Source organism: Panthera pardus, unplaced genomic scaffold, assembly GCF_024362965.1.
Source record: "Panthera pardus isolate Hobbes unplaced genomic scaffold, ASM2436296v1 HiC_scaffold_3, whole genome shotgun sequence".
Taxonomy (NCBI): Eukaryota; Metazoa; Chordata; class Mammalia; order Carnivora; family Felidae; genus Panthera; species Panthera pardus.
Window position 1 is genome coordinate 32,402,361 of NW_026526876.1, and position 13,007 is coordinate 32,415,367.

The following is a 13,007-nucleotide window of genomic DNA, read 5'->3' on the forward strand; positions in this document are numbered from 1 at the left end:
ATTTACTCCTGTCTTGAAGTGTGTCCTTTATTGTCATTACTATTTTTTAGTCATTTTGTTTCATTTGGTGCTGCATCATTTATGTTTATAAAATTCTGTCTGATACACTTGTTTTAAAACTAATTTGACTGTTACAGATTGCTGCTTTTGAAAGAATAGATATCCTCACCTGAATTACCACCCTTAAGACAGAGCAGTAAAGTAGATTTCTTTGTTTTCTCATTCCATTTAAAGCAGTATTAACTTCAGAGAAAAGTAGTGACTGCCTTATAAGCCAGAATCCCGAAAGCCTCTCTGCTGACAAATTTCAAGTATCTCTGGATAGTTCCACCAGTAAAACTAAAGAACCGGGAATGAGAAGGTAAGCAGTAATAAATGTCAATTTGTGGTTTCTAAGTAACATCTTTACTTATATTGAGCTCTTATTAAGTTTTTTCACCATACTGCTTTAGTTTTTTGTAAAGAGCCATTTCTGACGTCTCATTGTTCCAGGACACTCTTGTTTAATTGTATGTAGGTTTTCTGGGTCTATACAAGGCATGAGCTACGAGATAAGAAATGCACGATCTGTCCCTCCTGAAGGTCGGAATAAAATTCAGAACTGAAAGCTAAACAAGCCTGAGGGCTGATGGTATTCTTCTCCAAGGCAGCCCTTGCCCTAATCAAAGTTTTTGTCTCTCTAGAAAAAGTTTAGCTATTGATTTACCCAGGAAAATTCAGAATATCTTTAAAGGGATGTCTGTTCAAATCATTATTGAGATAAGACTGTATAGCACTTTATCTACCTTCTGGTTGGATCTTTACAATACTACAGGGGGAGAAGGACAAGTTTGGACTGTTGTTCCTCCTTGATAGTTCAGGACAGAATCTCAGACCCATTAGAGTCCTGCACCTCACCACTCTAGGAAGGAAAAGAAATCATATATTTTTTTTAATGTTTATTTTTGAGAGAGAGAGAGAGTGTGTGAGTGAGACAGTAGGAGAGACAGAAGGAGATAGAGGATCCAAAGTAGGCTCTGCACTGTCAGCAGAGAGCCCAACACAGGGTTCGAACTCATAAACCGTGAGATCGTGACCTGAGCTGAAGTCAGATGGTTAACCAACTTTGCCACCAAAGTACCCCAGGAATCATATTTATTGGGTTCCTACTGTGTATACATATATTTTTATTTTTTATTTATCTTTCTGAAAATAGTGATAGCTGTCAATAATCTAATCACACTATCTTTCAAGCCTCTTGAACTGAGGATATATTTTTGAGGCTGGGAGACTGACATTGTGGCTTTTACAGAGGAGACAAAGGTCTGGCCTCTATAGGCACTAACTCATGTTTAGAGGTAATGACCTCATTGCCACATTTAATCAATTGAGCTAACCATCCATTTAATATTTAGACTAAGGGGCACTTGGGTGGCTTGGTTGGTTAAATCAAGTGTCTAACTCTTGATTTCAGTTCAGGTCATGATCTCATGGTTCATGAGTTCAAGCCCTGTATAAGGCTCCGTGCTGATAGCATGGAGCCTGCTTGGGATAATCTGTCCCTCTCTCTCCGTCCCTCTCCTGCTCATGCTCTCTTTCTCAAAACTAAATAAGTAGAGGGGCGCCTGGGTGGCGCAGTCGGTTAAGCGTCCGACTTCAGCCAGGTCACAATCTCGCGGTCCGTGAGTTCGAGCCCCGCGTCAGGCTCTGGGCTGACGGCTCGGAGCCTGGAGCCTGCTTCCGATTCTGTGTCTCCCTCTCTCTCTGCCCCTCCCCCGTTCATGCTCTGTCTCTCTCTGTCCCAAAAATAAATAAAAAACGTTGAAAAACAAAAATTAAAAAAAAAAAAACTAAATAAGTAGACTTAAAAATATATATATTTTAGACTAAATATTTCTATACCTCCTTCCCCTCTTCCCCAGTGTACCCTCCAGAGTCTTGTATTAAAGAACCTAGACATTGATTGAGCATCCTCCCTTTACAACTCAGGTTTTGCTCATCTTTAATCCACAGGGCCTAGTTTTATTGCCTGACTTGTAGTAAACTCCACCCAATAATTATTTAATTGACAATTATTTAATGTATGTCCATTGTTAATTTATATTATTATATTATGTCATAATCGATTATATTATTTTAATTATATAACCCATTATAATTATAATTTGATGATTATTTTAATTATTAATCATTGTTTATTATTTAAAGACAAGTATAAATGATGCATTTGAGTATTAATTCTTCAAATCTGTTAAGTGTCCTTTAAATCTGTTGATAAGTGTCTTATTCTGCAAAGTCCTAAACACCTGAAAGAGCAGAGGAATAAACCACTGGGTGCATATACTCTTCTGACAATACTTTATAGCTGGCTTTGGTTTTAGAATGGCTTTGGACATTGAAAAGGCAGGAGGTAGGGATGATTCTATGAATTCTGCTAAAACTGGGTAGAAAGAATGAGTGTAGAAATGTCAAAATTAATCAGCTTTGTATTTTTGTGAGAGATCTGATTGATTCTGAAACATCCATTTGGACTCAAATGGAATAGTGGATAGAATTTGAGTGAGGGACACAGAAATTTGCTGACATGCTTTTAAACAGCTAAGAGAGGGGCGCCTGGGTGGCGCAGTCGGTTAAGCGTCCGACTTCAGCCAGGTCACGATCTCGCGGTCCGTGAGTTCGAGCCCCGCGTCAGGCTCTGGGCTGATGGCTCAGAGCCTGGAGCCTGTTTCCGAGTCTGTGTCTCCCTCTCTCTCTGCCCCTCCCCCGTTCATGCTCTGTCTCTCTCTGTCCCAAAAATAAATTAAAAACGTTGAAAAAAAAAAAAATTAAAAAAAAAAAAAAAGAAAAAAAAAAAAAAAACAGCTAAGAGATATACTGCCTTGGCCCAGACCCTAAGAGGAGATGTTGTCTGTCAGCCCTGACATGTTGGCAGGCATCGTGGATCCAGACTTCTGGGCAGTCACTCGGGTTCTTTTTCACTAGTCATTCCCCGTCTCTCTGGCAGTAAGCTGTTCGACTTGTGCTTTAGCTGCCCCGGAAGTATGATGAGCCCTTTCATAAGCTGTGCTGGCACCTTTCTCCTTTCATCCTTCTTCTAGGTCTTCTCCTTCTCAATCACGGCTGTTAGATACTAGGCAGTGTGTGCACAGCCACTCAAGCAGTCTTCAGAGCACAAACTGCCTGTCTCAGAAGGAGCTAATTAAGGTTGTCGATGGGGAGGAGCTACAACTGACTAAGTCAGAGCCCCGAGATTTCATGGAGCAGTCTTATATGCCAAGACAAGATCTGGGTAATATTTTATCTGTTCTAGTGGAGAAAACACTTCTGTTTTACTCTGAATCTGACCTAAAGATATTTCAGTTAATCAACTTTTCAGATGTCTAGCATGTGTAGTCTATCATGAGGGTTTCTGTTATACTTAAACCCATTTTAGAAAAATTGCTTCAATGTTAATCCAAATTTACATGAAAATTATTGCAGCTGTTAATATATCTGTATAGGTTTAGCTCTAACAGTTTTGAGAATGGGAGAGTCTTGTGTACTGTAAATATTTTATTTCAACTGTTAAATAAGAATTCTAGGGTCCTAGGGTACCTGGCTGGCTCAGTCAGTAGAGCATGTGACTCTGGATCTCAGGGTTGTGAGTTCAACCCGGAACTCAGATATGGTGGACACAGAGATTACTTAAAAAAAAGAAAAAAAAGAAAAAGAAAAAAAAAGGTAAAAGAAAAGAATTCTAGGGCCCTAGGATAAAGTTTTCAGTCTGCCCTTTTTTGAAAAATGAGTCAAATCTCCACAAAGTAAGCTCTTATTTTATGAGTTAATGAATATAAATGACTAGGTATTTTATGCCTTATAAATCACTATAACTGAATGGTGTGTTTTATGGCTTATAAATCAAAGTTTTTTAATCAGTAAAGAAAGTTTTAAATTAGTCCTCAAAAACACATTATCATGAAAGGTACACTTTGGTACCTAAATGTAGTATTTGGCCATGTTCATTAAGGTCATTTTAGGAATCTCATGAATTCTATGTAGCTATGCTTACTTCCTTATGGAGTGACATTTTCTGAAATGTTTCAGGAATGGTCTCCTATTTTTAATTTGGTAAGGGTATCTGATGATTTATTAAGTCAAGAAGACAATGATGTTGTGGATAAAGAAACAAAAATCAAGTATTAGTTTCCTTTTTCAAAATTATTCTCCCTTACAAAAGTATATGTTCTTTATGTTCATTGTTAAACAGTTGGAGAATGTAGGTAATAAAAACTCGAAAGGAATATTTAAAATTACTTGTATTCCCGTTACTGGCAATGAAATGCTGTTATATTTCTTTAGTCTGTTGACTTAAACTTTCATTTTTAAAATATAGAATTATGATGAATACTATTTATAATTCAAATTCATTGTCGTGTGGGTTAAACTTCTTTCCTCATGCCTTTCAGAGGGAACCCCTTACTTCGAATCTGGAATCAGCCTCTTCTCTGATGACCCTGAGTCTGATCTCTCTGTGGACAGAGCCCCAGAACCGGTTCATGTTAGCAGCATGCCAACTTCAACCTCTGCCTTGAAATTACCCCAATTTCAAGTTGAAGAATCAGCCAAGAGTACAGCTGCTGTTCATATTACTAATACTGCTGGGTATAATAAGAGGGAAGACATTGAGGGCAAGGAGAAGCCAGAAACGATGTCTTCAACAAAAAGAGTCAACAAAAGAATATCTATGGTGGCATCAGGCTTGACTCCAAAAGAATTGGTGAGTGTATCCATATGTATCTCCCTAACAACTGAGACTTCTTAATGTAGTACAAATAGTTTTAAATAGGTACTAGCAGTGAATAACCTATGAGGAAAAATCTAGGTACCAAGAACAATTCAATGTAATTTAATTTCCATTACTGATTTCTGATCATTGGACCTAGATAAAGCTATAACATAGATTATTTTGTGTATATTTACTTAAGTAAATAATCATTAATATTAGCAGCATGTTGTAGTTTGGGATATAACATAGAACTTTTTAATTTTAATTTTTTTTATCTAAAAAAGCAAGTAGGTATAGTATAGTGGGGTTTTTAAAAAATTTTTTTTGAAGTTTATTATTTTGAGAGACAGAGCGAGCAAGGGAAGGACAGAGAGAGAGGGAGAAAGAGAATCCTAAGCAGGCTCCACACTGTCAGCACAGAGCCTAATGTGGGGCTTGAACTCACGAACCGTGAGATCATGATCTGAGCGGAAACCAAGTCGGTCGCTTAGCCGACTGAGCCACCCAGGCGCCCTTATATAGTATAGTTTTATTCCCCAGAGGAAACACCTTGGTTTACATCTGAGTGAACTTATGAGCATAATGAACTAAATCCAAAGTGGTTGCAAGCAAACTGCCAGATAGTGGCTTTTCTCCAGGGTTTGTCTCTATCTTGGCTTGTAACAATTATTCAATAGTCTGCTCTGTCGTTTCTACCCTGTAGCACCCTTCCCTCTAATTTGACATGTCCTTGGGCTCGTGGTGCTACAAATAGGAATTGTTTCACATTGTAGAAAAATACCTATTAAAATACCACTGAAATCTTGTTGCTCCTTGGGCTGAGTGTAGATTTCAAACATCCTAGGACATTGACCTCCTTGTAGTTAATCACCTTTGGTATCCTTTCATAATAAAATAATTGAGTGAAAAAAAAAATAATTGAGTGAATATTTCTTTAAAATCATAAGATAACACACCAGCATATCAGATGGATGCAATAGTGGGTGCCATTTATTGTACACTGAGAAACGACTGAGTCATTCTTAAGTATCTTTCTTAATATATCCTTCCTAGGCTAAGAACCATTTCTCATCCTAACTTCTCTATTGGTAGTGGCTCAGCATAATATTCTGTGTGGCCAAATGTATCTCACCACCAAAAGGTAAAATAAGCTGTGTCTGCCCTAGTAGATATGACGAATAAATTCTCATCAATAATGCTAGGGTTTCGATCTCACAAGCACATGCCCAGATCAGCTATTTGCCCTGAAAATTCATACCTGCGCCTGTTTATATTGTTCTTGATCATTTGCTTATGCATCTAGAATTCCCATTATTCATTGAAAATTAGCATTCCATCCTCCCTTGTTTTGTCAGTTCAGCTTTTCAGAGAAGGCTAAAATGATCTAATCTTTTCTTGCCATGGACAATTCGGAGCTGCACATTAGACTGTAAGGGACTCAGGTACGTCTTGTCTTTAAACAAGCAAAGAAGAAAACTTTTCAGCTCTATTCAGACTTGCTGAAGTGTGGTAAATTTATTATGAAAGCTGCTGACTGTAGTACACATGATTAATTCTGGAGCCCATATTAAGATGATCTTTTCAGCAGTTGCTCTTCTAACTAAACACTCTTTCAAGGCTGGGATTTCAACAATTAATCAGTTCAGAATTGCTAATGATCCTGGCAGAGGGCAGTGGCAAAAGGGGGAGGATGTCATTAGCTTCTCTAGCCTCCCTTTTTCGGTGCCCTGTGGCAGTATGGAGTGAGGCAGCTTGAAAGAAAGATGGCCTGATCTCCGTTGCAGGGTTGTGCAGCACATAAATATTGACATGGATGGTGATGCTTGTAAATGATGGCCCTTGGTAAACAAAGTGGTTTACTACACATTAGCTACTGATTGTGTCAACCGTGTCCATAACGGATCTGGTTAATTCCTTTTACTGCCTATTGATTTTTATTTGGTTGATAGATAATAGCTAGAAGGCTTTAGCTTTCTTTCAGGAAGCATATGAATCTCTTCCAATCCTTATCCTTAAGAGAAATTGATGGTTTTTACACTGACCTTTAGAAGCATCTTGCCTTGAATGTTTTGTAACTATCAGAGGGTTGAATCAGGTTTTTAAGCCGCATATCTGTAGCGTAACTTTCTGAACAGGCTGGTTACCTCTTGGCTTACGAAATGTAGGCTGATAAATCTAAATTATAGTAGCGTATCGCTCTGCAAAGAAACTGTCTTAGGGTATCAAATGATAGCTGCTATTAAAGGGAAAAATTATTATTTTGAATCCTGGTTTGTATTTCCATGGCTACTAGCACAGACTATTTTAGAATTTTTCCCTTTGATTTATACATAATTTTTATTAAATTGCTATTTATTTTGGGACTTCAGGCATGTTAGAATAAAAGGGGTGTACCTTTTGTGAGGAAAATGAAGACTCAAAGCTAGGGTAACTAATAGTCTGAGCTCTGTACAAGAGGTAATTTATTATGATGTAATATTTGATTTGATTTCAGGTGCTTGTGCAGAAGTTTGCCAGAAGACACCAAATCACCTTAACTAATGTAATTTCTGAAGAGACTACTCATGTCATTATGAAAACAGGTATACCAAGAGCCTTTCCAGAGCATGTTGCATCTGTTGCATAAAACCACATGAAGAAATGGGAATATTTGTTCAGCATAGCATGGCTGGCAGTCTTCCAGTTGTCAGCCAATTATTTATGAGAGAAAAATAAAAGTTTTGCTACTTCCTGGCCCCCTTTTGTTTGGGTTAAGATTTGGAGAATCAGGAGCCCAAACGATGAACCACTTCTAGTCCACCCTGCCTGGACCACACTGTGTGAAGGGCTTTCTGATAAAGCACAGCCGAAGTCCTGGAGGAACAAATGGGGCAAAGAGGAGAATGAAGTGAGCCTGCGCTCAAAATCCAGGCAGTTGGAAACGCTAGCCCCCTGTCCACTCTGTCTCCTAGCTCTACTCCGCACACCCAGTTTGAGTGCGGTTGGGAGTTTTTCAGGATCCAAGTCCACTGTCAGTTCTGAGGTAGCCTAGCATAGGAAACAGGAAAAAGAGAAGGGGAAATTCATTTTTCCTACACCTTCCCCTTTTCCAGTCTTAATTATGGCTTTTGTGATAACGGAGACCTCAGAGGCTTTGAACTAAATCTAAGTAAACATTTCAGGGCTGCTGAAAAAGCTCATTTGAAATTGGGCCTTATTAATAGAAGCCTAGTGTCCAGAACAAGCAAAGTGAAGATCCTGACCCCCCCCCCCCCCCCCACTGCATTCTCTGCTGGAGGGGCTGCCTGGAAGGTGTGTGCTCTGCTTTGAGCACCATACTTCCTTTTGAAGCTGGTCACTGACAGACTAGAGTGTTTACCCAGAGGTAGATGATGAGGATGGGGGAAAGGAATTCAAAGCAGTGTCATTTGAAGAACAGGTGAAGGAATGGAAAGACTTAAGGGAACAAGACAGCTGTCTTCCAATATTTGAACAGCTGATTTCTGGAAGAGGAGGTGGACTCACTTGTTGGGCTCCAAAAAGATGCAGATTGGAGTTCAATTCTTAAAGCCTTTCTCGCAAAACTGACTCTCTGGAAATACAGTGGTCCTCTCCAGGATGTTTCTGTCATGTAGCTGCAGGCACTTGAGCATAGGGTCCAGACTCCTTGGCAGGGACACATTGCCCTAAAACCTCTGAGATCTTAGGTTTCTACTGTACAAAGACCATACCACAGGGTAAGAGGATAATGCTCACAGGAATCAAGTGCCACAACAAGCTACTTTGAGCGAAGTAACATTTTAGAGATGGATGTCAGTAACGTTTAATATAGCTTAAGCTAGCTATAGTTGTGGATCAAAGCTGCTGAAAGGTGAGAAGAAAACTTTAAAATGTAAATTAAATCTAAAGTAGTTCAGTCTTTAAACTCAAAGACAATACAACATTTGCTACTTTTAAACTAAAAAGGAGCTAAAATTTCTGGGTTTAAAGCATATTACTAAATCAACTTGTACAACAGGTAAAAAGCTCTAAAATTTGAAGAAAAAAAAAGGGCTTTTAAAAATCTGTGAAGAATTCTGGGAGAGAGAATGGCTATTGCTTCTACTGGCAGATGGCCTACTGTGTTTAGGATTTAGTTAAATACATTTCTCCTGTTTAAAACTAAGTGTTCTTTCCTCAGTTTGCTTAGTTCTTCAAAGGAGGCCTTTGAAATGCTAAGAAAAACAGAACTGATTCTTCAGCTACTACCTTCTGAAGTACATAGAAAAGAGAAAAGCTGTGAAAATAGTCTATTTTTCCTGTGCCTCTCAGGGGACTTAGAAATTAAGGGGTTAGGATTCCCCAGGTAGAAGTTCTGGGTGGTGAAACCTTGTCACTTACATGGACATTCAGATTCAGGATTTCAATAATGCTGCTTTTGTCTCCTTTCACATTTTTCCATCCAGTAAAATAGATCTTCCCTAGCCAAGTGTATCAATACTACTGATAAGGGTGATTTCTTCAACACAATGACAGTCGTCTTTAGCCAACGTTGGCACCTGGAAGATAGAGCAGACCTTTCCTGTGGTCTCAACCTCCTATCAGCCTTTCCCAGGCCTCCAAAGATGCACACTTGCTGCTTATAATTAGGGTGCTTCTGGCCTCTGAGCCTATCACCTGGGCTGTCAGAATCATCAATCCGGATTGATCTCAAGTAGCATAAGTTGCTAGGGACACTTTAGCTTCTTAAAGCAGAACTTGCTGATTTTTGTTTTCAACTGCTAATCCTTTGGATGTTTTTCATCCTGCAGATGCTGAGTTTGTGTGTGAACGGACACTGAAATATTTTCTGGGTATTGCAGGAGGAAAATGGGTAGTTAGCTATTTCTGTAAGTACAATATAATGTCCCCCCTCCTCCCTTTAACACCTCAGAATTGCATTTTTACACCTAACATTTTAACACCTAAGGTTTTTGCTGATGCTGAATCTGAATTACCAAAAGGTCTTTAATGGTAACACAAAACTAGCTTTATCTTGAATGCATATCTCTTTGTTCGGATAAAGCTGGTGATGTTGGGGAAAATGGATTTCTTTTTATAACTAATACGACCTAATCTGCTCCTAGCAATGTTAGCATAGGAACTAAGGATTTATTTAATAGCAGGCAGAAATCCATGTGCAGCAGGCAGTTTTATAATGTTTAAATTAAGCCACCACTGTGTCTCCAGAAGGAAATCTATTAAGGGGCTATTGCTTTAGAGAGAGGACCTTTACTCAGTGTTGCCCTCTGTGCTGTACGGTATCGCTTCACCATCCACCTCCGTGAAAAGAGCATGTTCTTCTGCCTTTGTGTGACCTGTGTTTTCTGTCCTCTCTTTAGGGGTGACCCAGTCCATTAAAGAAAGAAAGATGCTAGATGAGGTAGGTACTTGATCTTACAAACTAGTCAGAAAGACTTGGTGCCACTGAGTCACAAAATCATTGAATACTTCTCTGTTTCCTTTTTAATTTTTTTTTTTTTTAACATTTATTTATTTTTGAGACAGAGAGAGACAGAGCATGAACGGGGGAGGGTCAGAGAGAGGGAGACACAGAATCTGAAACAGGCTCCAGGCTCTGAGCTGTCAGCACAGAGCCCGACGCGGGGCTTGAACTCACGGACCGCGAGATCATGACCTGAGCCGAAGTCGGCCGCTTAACCGACTGAGCCACCCAGGCGCCCCTCTGTTTCCTTTTTTTATACTGCTTTCCAAAGACTTTCTTTGACAATGTGGACCATCAAGAATTACGCAGAGCAAACCAGGAAATTCTGCATTCTCACTCATTTGTTTAAGTGTCAATAGAGGGGCGCCTGGGTGGCTCTGTTGGTTAAGCGTCCGACTTCGGCTTGGGTCATGATCTCGCGGTCCATGAGTTCAAGCCTCGCTTTGGGCTCTGTGCTGACAGCTCAGAGCCTGGAGCCTGCTTCAGATTCTGTGTCTCCCTCTCTCTCTGACCCTCCCCCGTTCATGCTCTGTCTCTCTCTGTCTCAAAAATAAATAAACATTAAAAAAAAAATTAAGTGTCAATGGAAACAATCCTTTTCTTAGAGGAAGGAAAAGGAATTTATTTTTTTTTAAACATGAAGATTTTATTTATTTTTTATTTTTTTACTGTTTATTTATTTTTGAGAGAGACAGACACAGAATGCAAGTGGGCTGGGGCAGAGAGAGAGGGAGGCACAGAATCTGAAGCAGGCTTCAGGCTCCGAGCTGTCAGCACAGAGCCTGACGCAGGGCTCTAACTCACAAGCTGTGAGATCATGACCTGAGCTGAAGTCAGACACTCAACCGACTGAGCCACCCAGGCACCCCAGGAAAAGGAATTTATAAAGCAGAAAGGAAGACCCGTAAGCTTAAGAAACAGGCCCACCTAAATCTTACATTCATATACCTTGGTAGAAAACTGTTGTTGAAGAGAAACCCTTCATATTAACATGCAGATGTATCTACTTAAAAATCAGATTCCTTCAAAGGGATGTTACTCTTTATGATCCTAAGAACAGTGAGAGGTAAATAAGACAGGGTGTAGGAGGAAGAATCATTTTAGAACAGAGCCATCTAAGAACTGCTGGTGACAACAGACAAGGCAAAATAAAATTAGCAAAAGCAGTTTTAAGCTATTATGCACTATTTAGCATATTTATAATTAATTAAATGGCATTTTGTTGGTTTTAATTTTGATTCAGTGACCTAATATGGTTGGGAGCCTACTATGTCCTGGACACCAGGAATAGAGCAGTAGATAAGACTGCTGGGTCCCTGCTCTGGTGGGATTCATGTTCTATTGAGGGGAGACATACAATAAATAAAGATACATTTAAAATACCAATAAATACTATGGAATAAAAACTTCAAAAAATGATAGTAGCCAAATAATAAAAAATACATACATACATACATACATACAATGGAGAAATAATATAGAACAACAGACTAGCAGCTGACTAGGGACAGAGGTTGACTACTTAAGGAGACCAGCGAAAGCTTTCTGAAAGCTTGAGCCGAGACCTAAATAAAAAGAATTGGCCTGGAAAAATGTAGGAAACAAATGTTAACAGGCAGAAGAACTGCAAACATAAATGTCTTGAGGTAGGAATGAGTTTGGTTTATTAAAGAAAAATAGGCCCGTGTAGCTGGAGAGTAGTAATTGCCAAATTCTATGTAGAGAGCAGAGGTTGGACCAGGGGTTGGAGAAGATCATGGACAAGGGCCAGATCACATAGGATTTGGTGGAAGTCATGGTAAGGAATTTGACTTTTATTTGTAGGGTAATTGGAGGCATGGAGGTGGGAAGAAGAGGTTGATTTACGTTTGGGGATAGGACCTACTGAAGGGTTAAATTTGGAGGATGAGGTAAAGGGAGGCATTCAGGGGCTAACACTTAGGGTTTGGGCCTAAACAAGAATGGGTGCCAGTAATAGTAAATCAGATCAGGAAGATATGGAGAAGGAGCACCTTGAGGGGGAAGAAGTAGAATCAAGAGCTCTGTTTTAGACTGTGAATTTGGGGATGTATATTAGACTTCCAGGTAGAGAGCTTAAGTAGGCACAGGGGTGCAATCAGGACAAGGAATTTGAGGGTCAGCTTCAAATAGATGACATTTTTAGCACTAGACTCTTCTCACTCAAGTGACTACGAAATGTTAAGTGTTCTTTCCTCTAATAACAGCCTGTAGTTACACTCATGACTTTGTCTTCCCTACAATCAAGTGTCAGTCAGAATTGTTCCCGAGCATTCTTCCCCAAAATTCTCCCAAAAGCTCTAACCTCCCCAGTCACATTATTCTTTACTTCCTTGTCCTTGACCAGTCAAAATAGTGATTATGAAAAGCCTCTAACTTTCTTTACTGGGTTAAATCTATATTTTATCATTTTGTTCTCATTAACTGTAAATCTCTCAATGGAAATCTGAGAAGCCCTTATTTCTTTAGATGGTAATACACAGTTGATTTAAGAGATCAGGAATTCTCCAGTTATCTTTATAACAGCACAGTATTAGCAGTTTAATCTAAATGCTAAGTGAATGTTTTGAGAAGAGATAGATGTTAAAAATTAAAATACGTTAAGTCCCAATGAGGTGAAAAGCCAATTGTTAATTTCTGCCCACAAAGATTTACTTCAGTGAATTGATTTCAGCAGCTGAGATGCTGGTCATTTCATTCAGTCCACCAAAAAGAATGATTTTGGGGGGTGGGAGTAGGGTTGTCAAAATTTGACAGTACTGAATTCCTTAATACGACTTATCCACTCCACTTCCATTGAAG

General features: G+C 39.2%; 1 protein-coding gene across 10 annotated transcripts in view; it reads left to right on the forward strand.

The window, feature by feature from the left end:
- Positions 1-13,007, forward strand: part of BRCA1 (BRCA1 DNA repair associated) — a 59,700-nt gene that overhangs the window by 38,304 nt on the left and 8,389 nt on the right. For 6 of the 10 annotated variants that reach the window (XM_019435329.2, XM_019435328.2, XM_019435327.2 and 3 more), the window contains exons 13-18: positions 235-361; positions 3,078-3,268; positions 4,425-4,735; positions 7,239-7,326; positions 9,514-9,591; positions 10,084-10,124. In XM_019435329.2, the coding sequence (XP_019290874.2) occupies positions 235-361; positions 3,078-3,268; positions 4,425-4,735; positions 7,239-7,326; positions 9,514-9,591; positions 10,084-10,124 (836 nt within the window). The remainder of the gene's footprint in view (positions 1-234; positions 362-3,077; positions 3,269-4,424; positions 4,736-7,238; positions 7,327-9,513; positions 9,592-10,083; positions 10,125-13,007) is intronic. The other 4 variants (XM_019435332.2, XM_019435335.2, XM_019435333.2 and 1 more) reach the window with 1 other exon arrangement.